Source organism: Phyllostomus discolor, chromosome 4, assembly GCF_004126475.2.
Source record: "Phyllostomus discolor isolate MPI-MPIP mPhyDis1 chromosome 4, mPhyDis1.pri.v3, whole genome shotgun sequence".
In the NCBI taxonomy this organism is placed as follows: Eukaryota; Metazoa; Chordata; class Mammalia; order Chiroptera; family Phyllostomidae; genus Phyllostomus; species Phyllostomus discolor.
In genome coordinates this window covers 55,136,546-55,151,267 of record NC_040906.2, presented here as the reverse complement: position 1 = coordinate 55,151,267, position 14,722 = coordinate 55,136,546, and the positions used below count along the sequence as shown (strand labels likewise).

Below are 14,722 nucleotides of genomic sequence, written 5' to 3'. Positions count from 1 at the left end.
TGATAGGTGGCTCCAGGCCTGGTACTAGCTGAAGCTGGCCTTGGTTCACAGCCTGACCCCTCCCAGGTACCTCTAGCCCAGAACAAATAGCATCCATCTGCAGATCACTTTGTTGATCATTCTGGGTGTCCTGGGTAGGGCATAGGAAGTAGATGAACTTTGTCTGCACCTCTTGGGAGGCCTCAGAGGAGCATACCCAGTGGAGTACTTCAGGCTGTGCCAAAGCATCACCCAACCACCTCCACCACTGACACACACTCAAGGGGCAGACTCAGGGGGCACTAGAGCCCCAATGAATAGAGTTCTGCTCCATGTGGTCATTGCCAGTCCTCACAGCCAATCAACTTTGGGGTAAATCTCTTCTGCTGATAGCAGTCCAGGCCCAACTACAATAGGTGGGTGCACACAGCCCACACAAGGGGGCACAGCTGGAGTTCCTGGCTCAGGTGACTAGGGAGCCTGTGCTACTAGGCCCTACAAGACACTTAATACATAAGACCATTCTACTAAGACTGGGAGATGTAGCAGTTCTACTAAATACATAGAAACAAACACAGGGAGCCTACCAAAATGAGGAGATAAAGAATCATGTCCCAAATGAAAGAACAGAAAAAATTTCCAGGAAAAAACTATACAAAATGGAAACAAGCAACTTACCAGATTCAAAACATTGGTTATAAAGATGGTCCATAATCTCAGTGAGAACTTTAACAAAGAAATAGGAAGCATAAAAAAGAACGAGTGAAATGAAGAATGTATTACAGGGAAACAAACTAGAATAGCTGAACAAGAGAATCAAACCAGCATTTGGAAGACCAGGAAGCAGAAAACACCCAATCAGCACATTAAAAAGAAAAAAGAATCCAAAAAAGTGAAAATAGTTTAAGGAACTTCTGGGGCAATTCCAAGTATATCAATATTCACATTATGGGGGTTCCAGAAGAAGAGGGAAAAATAAGGAATTGAAAACTTATTTGAAAAAAATAGCCCTGGCTGGTGTAGCTCAGTGGATGGAGCATGGGCTGGGAACCAAAATGTCCCAGGTTCGATTCCCAGTCAGGGCACATGCCTGGGTTGCAGGCCATGACCCCCAGCAACCGCACATTGATGTTTCTCTCTCTCTCTGTCTCTCCCTCTCTCCCTTCCCTCTCTAAAATAAATAAATAAATAAAATTAAAAAAAAAAAAAATAATGACTAAAAACTTTCCTACCCAGGTGAAGGAAATAGACATGCAACTCCAGGAAGTGCAGAGAATCCCAAACAATATGAATCGCAAGAGGCCCACATCAAGACATATCATAATTTAAATGCCAAAGGTTAAAGACAAAGGGAGAATCTTAAAAGCAGGAAGAGAAAAGCAGTTAGTTACCTACAAGGGAGCTCCCATAAAACTGTCAGCTGATTTCTCAACAGTCACTTTGCAGGCCAGAAGAGATAAGCACAAAATATTCAAAGTGATGAAAAACAAGGCCCTACAACCAAGATTACTTTACCTAGCAAAGCTATCATTTAGAACTGAAGGACAGACAAAGAGCTTTCCAAACATGAAAAAGCTAAAGGAGTTCATTATCACAAAACTGGTATTATAAAAATGTTAAAGGGTCTTCCAGAAGAAAAAGGAGAAGGAGAGAGGAGAAGGAAAAGGAGGAGAAATTAATAACAAAATGGCAATAAATACATATCTATCATCCATATGTTCATTGCAGCATTATTTACAATAGCCAAGATATGGAAGCAATCTAAATGTTCATCAATAGATGAATGAATAAAGAAGTGGTGCATATATACAATGTAATATTTCTCAGACACAAAAAAAGAATAAAACTTCCATCTGCAACAACATGAATAGACTTAGTATTGTGCTCAGTGAAATAAGTCAGACAGAGAAAGACAAATGCCACATGATTTAATTTACATGTGGAATCTAAAAAATAAGGTAAATGAGCAAGCAGAACAGAAAGAGATTCATAGATGCAGACAATATTTTGATGGTTGACAGGTGGGAGGGGGTTTCAGGGAGTGGATGAAAAAGATGAGGGAATCAAGAGGTACAAATTGGTAGCCAATAGTAATGGGGATGTGAAGTACAGTATATGGAACAAAACCAATTATTTTGTAATAACTTTGTATGCTGTGAGATGGTTACTAGATTAATCGGGGTGATCATAAGTTATATAATGTCTAATCATTGGGTTGTACACATGAAACTAATGTAATATTGTATACCAACCATAATTAGAAAGTAAAAAATAATAATTAAGAGATTTTTAAAAGAATTGCAGTTGCCTTGATTCTTCTTTCTCCTTGATTTTTGCTTTTTGTGTAAATTAAAAATGAGGGTAAAGTATTGTTTTTATTATCCTCATAAATATCTCCACTTCATTTTTTGATGTCATTGTAGTTCTGCCCAGTGCCCTTGGTTGCTGTTTCTACAAGGTGCGTGACAGCACATCAGACCCACCACCACAGTGAACAATTCACTAAAAATAATAGCATTCAAACTGTGCCATGAAAATCATTTTATTAAACAGCTATATGAAAATATATTTCCTTATTTTTAAAGGTTCTTTACATTCGTGTATGTGATTGCTGCCTTCGTGTATATTTTGGTTTCTGGGTACAGACTCCTCCTCTTTCTGGTGCTGCCAACTACTCGTATAGCATCACAGCACTCTCCGGATTTTTCCATAGATGTTCGATCACTTGCAATTTTATCAAGAGGCTTCTTTCTAACTATACTTTGTAAAGTGATTCACATAGGACTGTTGTACACATTAGCTTCAGTGACTCCATCTGCCAATTATGAAATGTTCAGGATCGAAGATTGTCATTCAAAATACCAAAAAATAAAATTGTACAATTATGTGGAAACATCTTAGAATCAACTTTTAAAACAGATTTTTATAAAATCATAAAGTGTTCACATTCCTAGGGGGGAAATGTGGCCATTGGTCCATACATTCACTGCTCGATATTTTATGGGGCATCTACTACCTACCAGGAAACTAAACATTGGGATTTAAGGATCCATGAGTTCAGTTAAAGGAGAGTTTCGCATTATCAAATAATGCCTGTGAAGTGTGATAGGTAGATAATAGGCTTGTGTACTGACAGTATAGAAATACAAAAAAAACAGGAATAGATAACTCTGCCTAGAAAAGTTGGGGAAAGTTTCAAAGAGAATATAGTATTTGAGCCAAGATTTCAAAAGTGTATAAGTGACTATGGAAAAAGCCTTAACCTGAACCTCAAATCCTAGGGATGTCAAATTTTATACTCTAAGTTTTTAAAGTAAACTTAAAAAATAAAGAGACAAAATTCAGGGTAAACCCCCCCCACACACAAAATCATGTTTGAATTTGAATATATCCAACTCTAGACAAACACAATATACCAACCACAAATTTTTATGCTCATTGCTTAGAAGAAGAAACTGATTATTCTTTCAAACCTTGAATCCACTGACAATTTTGCTAAGGTAAATAGCACATTTTTGGTGTTGTTTATATCTGTTTCACAAAGAGGAGAGGAATATTAATATATCATAACTCTAGTTTTATTAAAATGAGATTAGCGATGGGTAAAATTGCTTAATTACTGGCATTGAGCATGAAATGCTTTTTCAACTCTAGTGAAGCAGTTATCATTAACTATTCTGCCAGTCTTTCATCATACTTTTTTTCTATTGGCTATACTTCTAGGAATCAAAATAATACTGAGTCACCATAAAAAAGTCTGTCCTCCTACTCTTCCTTACTCATTATACTAGAATGAGTTTGCATTCTTTTAGCAGAAATGTATAATGCCTTTTTCTGTAATGATAATAACAAGGGCAAGTTGAATAAGCAGAATGTGAATTCTTTCCTGTGCTGTAGAAACCTCCTTAAAAGAAGTGTATATCAAGCATAGATTTTTGTAATATACTTGGCTAATACATGAGTTGACCTCAGATTAGCTTGAGCTATAGAAACATCATGATATTGTTTTTTAATTATGCACATTTTCTCTTTTAGATTCCAAAATGGGAGTACACATATCATCTGGTTTTCTTTTTCTTAATGGGTGAATTGGAGGAATAAACCAAATTGAACTGTACTTTTAGTGACTTCCCCAAGTTTAGGACGTACCTAGTGGAGGAGGGAGTTAGTACTAATCCCCCATTTCTGGAGCCTGGTTAATTCACTTATGACAAAAAACTGCATTTTGTCTCTTGCAGCCTTATCTGTATTTGAATGTAATTTTAGGGAATCAATTAAATGAATTGTTTTGTATGAATTTATATATGGTGTTCTGGTCAGAATTGTTTATTTCACTTTATTTGATTAATTTGATTTCTTCCTGAGCAGTACGATGGTTCATCCTTTCACCTAACTCTGACTCTATAGATACCAGCCATTGGGAAGAATGAAAGTTGGAGTTAAAATCCAAACAAAATAGTTGCAAAATGATGGAAACAAAATCTTGCTGTATTTTAAAACAGACTTCATGTAAATCACACTAACCAGGGGTCAGTAAAATTGATGCATTGAAATGAATATACCAAACTAAGGTAGCAGTGACAGTCTATTTAGTAATAGCATGTAAGGGCTGAAGTAGAAACTTACAACTCTAAACTTGTACTGTCTATGTTGTGTCATCTCTTACAAGAATATATATTTGAAGATGATAGGCATTGAGTGTTTTTACTCAAGTAGATACATATTAAGTACAAAATGCCCCTGAAAATTATAATTTTTAAAATGTGTCAAACAGCTGGTGGTGACCAGAAGGGAGGAGGGGAGAGGGATAACAGGAGGAAGAAGAGGAAGGGGCAAGCAAAGGAACATGAATAGAGGACTCATGGGCACGGAAGAGGGGGCTATTGACTGTGGGAGTGGCGGAGGGGGGGGAGGAGTGAACAATGGGAGAAAAGGCAGGACAACTCTAACTGAACAACAACAAAAAAATAAAATGTGTCTAAGATACATTTATTTACTCCCAATGTTTTGCATTTGTCTTTCTCAACACACACATTCACATCACTGACTTCATTCTTTCAGCCTGATGCTTGGCAACAAGTATCAGACTCTAAAATTTCTATGGGTTCCAGGCAGATTTTTAAAAATGTCAACTTGGTGTCAAATATGCATGAGTGATGGGAACGGTGACTAACTGAGAAGCATGTGCCCCAACTACAAAGGTTGGCTGCCATTTTGGAGTGTGAACCTAGTGTTGCCAAATCTTCAAAGTGTTCAAAAGCAGGCAGAAATCTTTATGAGTGTGTGTGTGCCAACCAACTCAAAACTTTGAATACACTGAGAGGCCAAATGAGCATGCCTCTAGGCCAGAGCTTGTCTCATGGGCTTCTAGGTATAGATGTGATTCTATAGCAATGGCCGTTGTGCCCTTCAGTAAGATTACTGGTCAGATTCCCACTCCTCTTTGCTTTTCACTGTCTGTTTAATTTGTACTTCTTATTTCTCAGTGTGTCATAAGAAAGCCGTAGAATTCTCTCATTATATCGCTATAGATGGGAACACTTGTTGCAATTGTGAACAGTTGTGCACAGAGATGATACTTACACCCATGCATTTCTTCTCTCTGCTATCTTCAATGCCTGTTATTGTTCCCTCCAGCCTAATGTGTTGAAATCCTTAAGTAAAACTTTATTATGCAAAGATTCTTATTAGATGGGATTATGATTCTTTCAATTTAAAGAAAAGAATATGGTTTATTTATTTCCTATACTTCCTCCTGATAAAATACATGTTTTGTTGGTTGTTCTACCCCCCATTTCCAAAACATTTTCTGGCAAATCGAAGTTTGGATAAAATTAAGTGACTGACAATGTTTTGCTATTTTAATCATTTATTCACTAAGTAAAATTTTCCTTAGCACAAACTGTGTATTAAGCATGTTATTCAATATCATTTGATATATGTGGATCATTAACTTGGCCTAGAAAACTATTCTGCTTGAAAAAAAATTACTGGTCTTCAATTTAGTGAGACATAATCTACATTTTTTTCAGCTTTGTTGGGGTATAATTTAAAAATGTTAAGATATCTAAACTACATCATGATGATTTGATATAGTATGCATTGTGAAGGGATTCCTCACATCTCTTTAGTTAATGCATGCAATGAAATGTAGTCTACATTTTAAAGTGTGAACCTCGTACATTTTGCTTTCTACTCTCTGAAGAACTTTTGAGAGAGTATCTACTTTTTTCCTTAATTCTCCCTCCTAGAAAAGTATAAATAAGATCAGATCATAGCATATATCTCTAACTAAATGTCTGATTGCTGATTGGTTAATCAGAACTTTAATCCTTATACCAAATACACTGCTGGGGGTGAGGGAAAACTGCACACACTAAAAGTGCACTAGCAAATATATAAAGTCAAGATTTCATGAATTGATTTTAAATGTATTCTTGGTTTAAATGATTAGAATTTGATAACTTAAAACTATTTACCTCCATGTAAAGCATAAACAAATAAAACTTTAGTGCTCCTATTTGAGTAATAATAATAATAAACATTTGCTCACTCAACTATTCTCTACTAAATCAAATTTTTAAATATTAGATCTCAAAATCAGTATTTGTTAGTGATGTTGATATCAAGATGAAAGTGAACTCCCAACTTTAAACAAGTTTAAATACATGTGTTCTTAAAGAGTCATCTGTTCTAAGATTTTTTAGCAGTATGTCTACTGCTTCATCACATCAATCAATCAATTTTATACTTGCGTCAGACCCCAGGAACAGGAGATTTAAGCTTACAATTCAGCCAGGGTCACTGTGCTAACCATAACCAAAGGCATGTCTATGTGTGGGAAGACAGAGCTATATACTAGCACAATATGGTCTCTTTATATTGTTTATATTTAATGGTCGCAACCTTCAATTGAACTCTGGATGTGTCATGGAACTAGATGGCCAATTTGAAGACTAGATGTCTTTCTGTAACATGAAAAGTTGGCTTATAAACAACAAAATATATTTACTTTACATCAAGGATTTCCATTTTGTTTTTAAGGTTCATATTTCTCTTACTGGGTACAAGGCACCTTATTAACATTTGTTGTTTACCATGGGTAGGAGGAAAAATAATGGCTCCCAAGGACATCTATGTCCTAATCCCCAGAATTTGTGAAAATGTTAAATTACATGGCAAAGGAGAATTAAGATTGCAGATTAAATGAAGACTGCTAATAGACTTTTTGACAGGGTGATAATCCTGGATTATTCAGATTGGTCCAATGTAATTAATTACAAGGTCCTTAAAAATAGAAGGGGGATCAGATGAGAGAATCAGAGAAACTGCAGTGTAAGAAGCTCTCAGTCTGATAGAGAAAGGAGCCATAAACCCGGAAAACGGGCACCCTCTAGAACTGCAAAAGGCAAGGTAATAGATTCTCCCTTAAAACTGAAGAACGGAATGCATACCTTCTGACATCTGCCAAAACCAAGTGAGACCTAGTCAGGGCTTTTGACTTACAGAACTCGAAGATATTAAGTTTGTGCAATTTTAAGCCACTGACTTAGTGATCATTCGTTATAGCAGCCAAGCAAACAAATGTACCTAGGAAACTTAATTTTTTTTCAGAAGCCTCTGTCACTGAAATTACATTAATAAAAGGTTAAAATTTTCAGACTTTCATTAAGGTATTGTTTATTCATCTATCCATCTATCTATCCATTCATTCATTCACTCATTCATTCATTCATTTTCAGGAGGTAATTCACGGCAACCAGCTTGACATTTCAAGAAGCAGCCAGGAAATGGCAAGAAATGAAAAAGAAGCTTCCAAACTACACAAAATGGGTGGTTTGGGAACAGAAATGGTAACTACTTAGAAAGACATCACTTTTTTAACAGTTTTCAGAAGTGTGGGAATTCTGACCTTGTTGTAAGCAACTGCTTTTATTGTCCTGTATGTATCTAATATTAGTACATAGCATCTCTTTCCCTATTTTGGAGCTGACATTCTTAGAAACATGAAAGAAGTACCCTAAAAATATGAGTGAATGTTAAATGTCAATTAATATATGTTCTGATATAGTCTGAACCCGTGCATTAAAGCACATGATAATGGTGTTTAATTAGCATCTTCAATGTGCACTAAAGTTTAGGTGAAAGTCACTGTGAAATGACGCACTCATGGACAGTACTGAAATCATTGACTTCTTAAAAACAATTATTTATTTAAAATTATCTTTAAACACAGATCTCTCATCTTGAAAAGCATACTGAGGAAATAAACCAAGCTTCTCAGTTCCATCAATATGTTCAAGAAACAGGTAAGATCTGGCATTATTTGACCCTAATATACCTTTCTTCTATTCATGTGTCTGTATTTAAATGGAAGAGTTCCAAGGCACAGTCTTCTCACTATGTAAAGTTAGTAACTATGACTCATGGTCCCAAAAGGGACAGAGTATTATTTCTGTGTATAATTAGATTCTGCCAGTGGTGATCAATGCAATAAGTTTCTAAAATAGTTCATTGACCATCAACCCAATGATGAACTCATCCTGAAAGCTAGGTGGTAAGCCAACCCGCTCTGAATTACTTTTGCCTCAGGGAATTGCATTAAAACTTGATGTTTATCAAGCTTCCTAAGAACAGAAATGTTATTTAGATTGTATTACTTTTAATAACAGATTTAAGCACTTTTAGATCCACTTCTCCAACCTACAGATATGAAATTTGACTACAGGCACATCTGCGCAAGTTTGCATAGTAGGGGTGTGGTTTGTCTTGCCTGTATAAGGGGAATGAGAAGTTTCGTGTCCTGAAAAGCTAAAAGGACAGTTTTAAGTTAACTGTGAATGCAATATTACTTGACTATATCTGTATGTGGTTTTATTTTGTTTGTGTTTAAGGAAGTCAGTCTTCCTTTTGTATTATTTTGCTGTTCTTGTTTTATAACTCTTGTTATCTTTTCCTGAACATAAAAGTAAAACATGCTTACAGAAAATTTGGAAACTCTATACAACTGAAATAAATAGCAGTTTCATCTCTTATAACTTACCATCCAGAGATAATGACCACTATTTTTCTTTGTATATTTCTTGACATATACTAACTTACATAATAAAATAATGTTGTATGTGCACATTTGTATCTTGAATTTTTTACTTATATTATGAAAAGTTTCCCAGGGCATTTTCACTTCTTCTCAAATGTCATGTTTATTAATTACAGAAATTCTTGGTGTTCTTTTCTATTTGTAGTCATAGATACACCTGAGGATGAAGAAATTCCAAAGGTTTCAACTAAGTTTTTAAAAGAGCAGTTTGAAAAGTCTGCCCAGAAAAATGTCCTTTGTTCTGATAAAGAGACAACCCCACCCAAGCAGATTAAGGTAAGACAGTTTTTCTATATAGAAACATATTAAGTGTAAAATCAAATGTAAATGCATAGCATCTTCAAATTATTGAATGTTTGGCGTGGTTTTTCAACAATGAAAAAAGTTATGAACCATTATTTATTCTGTTCCATAGACAAATGTTATTCTATATGAGGAAAGCAGTAGAGTCAGAAATTTTCTCACTGAAGAAAATAGGGGAAGAAAGGATCATGTATTCCCTGAACTTTAGATAAAATAATAAAGCCAAGTTTAAATGTCAGATAACTAAACAAAACAAAACAACCCTCAAAAGTACTTTCAGACTTTCATCATTTCCTTCTAGATTACTGTGTGTAGCACATTCAGTAAAGGAGGAAAAATAATCAAGGTTATATAAATATGTTAAAATACTGAATAGATGGATTGAATGGGGAATGTAACTCTAAATGTGCAAATGGATTATAGGAAACATAGTAACAAACACTGACTATTGCTCCTAAGTCTGTTTCTAAATGGAGTATGTCACCTGTTGTTCCCAATGGAGATGTCATAATAGATGGACAGGTGAAAGGCAATGCCTAGGAAGTCTCCACTACTCAACTTATCTTTATAAGATTTGATTTTCTCTCCCTTAAAGATTGAAAGTGAATATGAAGAGATTTTAAAGCCATCATCAATTATGGATACCTCTTCCACTTCTTGCTCTTCAACCAGCCAGAGGAAGGAAACATCAGCCACGAGATATAGTGGCCACAGTGCCGTTTCCTCAACTCTGGCACAACTTCATGCCAGTCCTTTGGGAAAGACAGAAGAATTTCCTCCTCCCCCACCTGATATACTTCAAACTCCATTAGATGTGACAGCATTTTCCCAGTCCCCTGAATTGCCCAGCCCTCCTAGAATACCACCAGTCCCCAAAGAATTATATTCCAAGCAAAGGAATTTATATGAATTAAACCGTTTATATAAACATATTCATCCTGAGTTGAGAAAAAACTTAGAAAAAGATTATATCAGTGAGGTTTCTGAGATTGTTTCCAGTCAAGTGAACACAGAGAGTTCAGTTTCAGCAGATGTACAACAAGCCCGGTACGTTTTTGAGAATACGAATGACAGTTCTCAAAAAGCTTTCAACTCAGAAAGAGAGCACTTGGAATGGGATGAAATTCTTAAGGGGGAGGTGCAGTCCATCAGATGGATTTTTGAGAATCAGCCATTAGATTCCATCAACAATGGCTCTCCAGATGATGATAACATCTCCAAGGGCATTGCTGATCAAGAAATCATTGCTGGTGGTGATGTGAAATATACCACATGGATGTTTGAAACCCAACCCATAGATACACTAGGGGATCATTCTTCTGGCACTGCAGAAAATGCTGAGAAAATTCCTGAGCTAGCCAAAGGAGATGTCCTCACAGCCCGGTGGATGTTTGAAACAACACCATTAGATTCAATGAATAAAATGCATCAAAGTCAAGAAGCACCAGTGGTAACTGCCATAACAGATATAACTGGGGGAGATGTGAAGACTGTAAGATACATGTTTGAAAGTCAACATCTGGATCAAATTGGACAGCTTCATTCAGTGGATGAGGTTCACCTACTGCAACTCAGGTCTGAGCTCAAAGAAATTAAGGGAAATGTTAAGAGAAGTATAAAATGTTTTGAAACTCAACCATTGTATGTTATTAGAGATGGTTTAGGTCAAATGCTAGAAATTAAAACTGTTCACAGGGAAGATGTAGAAAAGGGTGATGTGAGAACAGCACGGTGGATGTTTGAAACACAGCCCTTGGACACAATTAACAAGGATATCACAGAAATTAAAGTTGTCAGAGGAATATCCATGGAAGAAAATGTCAAAGGTGGGGTGAGTAGGGCAAAGTGGTTATTTGAAACTCAACCTTTGGAGAAAATCAAAGAAGATTCACAAGAGGTCATCACTGAAAAGGAAGCAATAATAGGTACAGACGTCTCCAGAAAATGTTGGATGTTTGAAACACAGCCATTAGACATTTTAAACAAAGTTCCTGATGCAGATACTCTAAGATCTGAAGAGAAAATTGGGGGTGATGTACAAACTACGAAGCGTCTATTTGAAACACTTCCAATAGAGGCTTTAAAAGATAGCCCTGATGTAGGAAAACTTCAAAAAATCACTGCCTCTGATGAAGAAAAGGGGGATGTTAGGCACCAAAAATGGATTTTTGAAACCCAACCTTTGGAAGAGATTAGAGAAGATGAAAAGGAACATATACAAACAGTGAAACTTGAAGAAATTGACAGAGGAGATGTAAAGAATTACACACATTTCTTTGAATCAAACAATTTAATTAAATTTGATGCATCACATAAAATAGAGGTGGAAGGAGTCACAAGAGGTGCTGTGGAGTTAAATAAATCACTCTTTGAAACAACACCACTGTATGCTATTCAAGATCACCTTGGAAAATATCATCAGGTAAAGACAGTCCAGCAAGAAGAAATCCTAAGAGGTGATGTAAGAAGCTGCAGGTGGCTTTTTGAAACAAGGCCCATTGACCAGTTTGATGAAAGCATTCATAAATTTCAGATAATTAGGGGAATATCTGCTCAAGAAATACAAACTGGAAATGTGAAATCTGCTAAATGGCTGTTTGAAACACAGCCACTTGATTCAATTAAATATTTTAGTAATAGGGAAGAACTAGAAAGTAAAACTGATCAAGCTGCCGATGTTGTTAAAGGGGATGTGAAAACCTGTAGATGGCTTTTTGAAACCCAGCCAATGGAGTCACTTTATGAAAAAGTTTCACTGATGACTGGCAGTGAAGAAATTTGTAAGGGAGATGTCAAAGCCTGTACTTGGCTCTTTGAAACTCAGCCACTTGATACCATAAAAGATGACTCAGAAGCAACAGTCAAATTGCAAACTGTAAAACAGGAGGAGATACAAGGTGGGGATGTTCGTACAGCCTGTTTTCTTTTTGAGACAGAAAATTTGGACAGCATACAAGGAGAAGAAAGAAAGGAAATGAAGGCCATACCAGTGGATATCCAAGCTGGGGATGTCTCTGGCATGCGGCATAAATTTGAAAATCAGTCCTTAGATTCTATCAGCTCCGGTTCAGAGGAAGTTTTGAAAAAGATCAAAACCTTAAAGACTGAAGATATTCAGAAGGGCAGTGTTTTAAATTGTAAGTGGCTTTTTGAAAACCAACCCATTGATATGATAAAGGAAGGCCAAGAAGATGATGAATTAGTTAAGACAGTGACTGACATACAAGGTGGGGATGTAAGAAAGGGATGCTTTATCTTTGAGACTTTTTCTTTAGATGAGATTAAAGAAGAATCTGACTATACCAGTACCAAAGAATCAATTACTGAAGAAGTCATAAAGGGTAATGTAAACAGCTACAGAATGCTCTTCGAAACCCAGCCACTCTATGCAATTCAAGACCGAGAAGGGTATTTTCATGAAGTGACAACAGTTAAAAAGGAAGAGGTAACACATGGAGATGTACGAGGGACAAGGTGGCTTTTTGAAACAAAACCATTAGACTCAATTAATAAATCAGAGACAGTGTATGTTATTAAATCTGTCACACAAGAAGATATTCAGAAGGGAGACGTTAGTTCTGTCAGATACAGATTTGAAACTCAGCCACTAGATCAGATTTCAGAAGAATCACATCATATTGTGCCCACTGTAGACCATATTCAAGGTGGGGATGTAAAGACAAGTAAACAATTTTTTGAGTCTGAAAATTGTCATAAGAATGCATATATAAGAACAGTAAGTGTCAATGAAATTCAAAAAGGCAATGTTAAAACATCTACTTGGCTATTTGAAACCCATACTATAGATGAACTGAGAGGAGAAGAGTCAGAATATGAAAATATCAAAACAGTCACCCAGCAAGATGTGCAAAAAGGTGGTGTTAAGCAGGCAGTATGGCTGTTTGAAAATCAAACTTTGGATTCTGTGAAGGAAGCAGATGAAAGCATCTCAAAAATCACCAAGGAAGAAATCCCTCCTTCTAATGTCAAGACAACTACTTGGCTATTTGAAACTACACCCCTTCATGAATTTAATGAAAATAGGGTAGAAAAGGTGGAAATTATCGGCAAGAGCATTAAAGAAACCTTAGAAGAACTCTACTCTCAAAAAGTTATTGAGGCTCCTGGAATCATCATTGAAGCTGATGAAGTTGGGGATGTCCGAATGGCAAAATATAAGCTAATGAATCAAACATCTCCTGAGATACAGAAAGAAGAAATTATCAGGGCTGATCTCAGAAATATAATGGTGAACCTACTTTCCAAAAGAGACTGTACAAAAAGAGAGATAATGGTTAGTGAAGAAGAGAGGGGAAATATTAGTTTGACCAAAGCTCAATTATTAAACAGATCAACAGAATTTCATACTGAAAAAGAAGAGGTGGTGAGTGGTGACGTACAACAAGCAATCAAAAACCTCTTCTCCAAAGAAAATTCTGTAAAGAAAGGCATTTTAATTCAGGAGGATGAAAGAGGAGATATTAACATGACCATCTATTGTCTTCTTCATGAAAATGCCAGTGACACAATTGAGCGTGAAGAAGTAATAGGGGGTGACGTGAAGCATACCATTCATAATTTGCTATCTTCCATATCAAACAATAAAATATCTGAAAGAGTTAAAATTGATGCCTCTGAGAGGGGAAATGTTCGGTTTTTTACAACATGCATAGAAACTGGAGCTTTGGATTATCTACAACAACTACAGACAGGGTCAAATGAAACACTAACAGCTGGGACACAAGAAACAAAGGAAGAAATTATTGGTGGTGACATAGAGGGCACAAAACTGTTACTAAATAGAAGGCAGTCTCAGGTTGAACGTACTGTTCATGAAACTGATATCATTCCAGGAGATGTGCATAATACGGTCAAGGTTTTCATGACAGAGCCTCAGAGTACATCTTGTAAGACATCAAAAGAAGAAATTATAAAAGGTGATCTGAAGTCAACCCTAAATTCCCTCAGCCAGGCCATAAATCAGAAAACAGTGGCTAAAACAGAAGAAATTATAAAAGGTGACATGTTGGCCACCCTCAAGTCACTTAAGGAATCAAGTCATCCATGGACAAAATTTAAACAGCCTGATGCCATCCCTGATGATTTTGAGAAAGCTATTGAATGCCTTGAAAAGACTACAAACACAAGAACAGAAATCCTGAAAAAGGAGCTTATCCGTGATGACCTTGAAGCCTCATTAAAGAACTTGAAAGAAGCACAACGAGCTTTCAAAGAGGTAGATAAAAAACATGGAACCCGAGAAGATGCACAAGCTGTGATGGTAGGATCCTCACAAGAGAAAACAAAGATTCATCAGGTGGCCATCCAGACAGACAAAAA

At 36.2% G+C, this 14,722-nt stretch overlaps 1 protein-coding gene across 1 annotated transcript in view; it reads left to right on the top strand.

Moving 5' to 3' along the window:
- LOC114495183 (xin actin-binding repeat-containing protein 2) overlaps nt 1-14,722 on the top strand; it is a 72,498-nt gene that overhangs the window by 48,032 nt on the left and 9,744 nt on the right. The window contains 4 exon segments of the mRNA XM_036023353.1: nt 7,722-7,832; nt 8,216-8,288; nt 9,225-9,355; nt 9,978-14,721. Of these exon segments, the coding sequence (XP_035879246.1) occupies nt 7,722-7,832; nt 8,216-8,288; nt 9,225-9,355; nt 9,978-14,721 (5,059 nt within the window).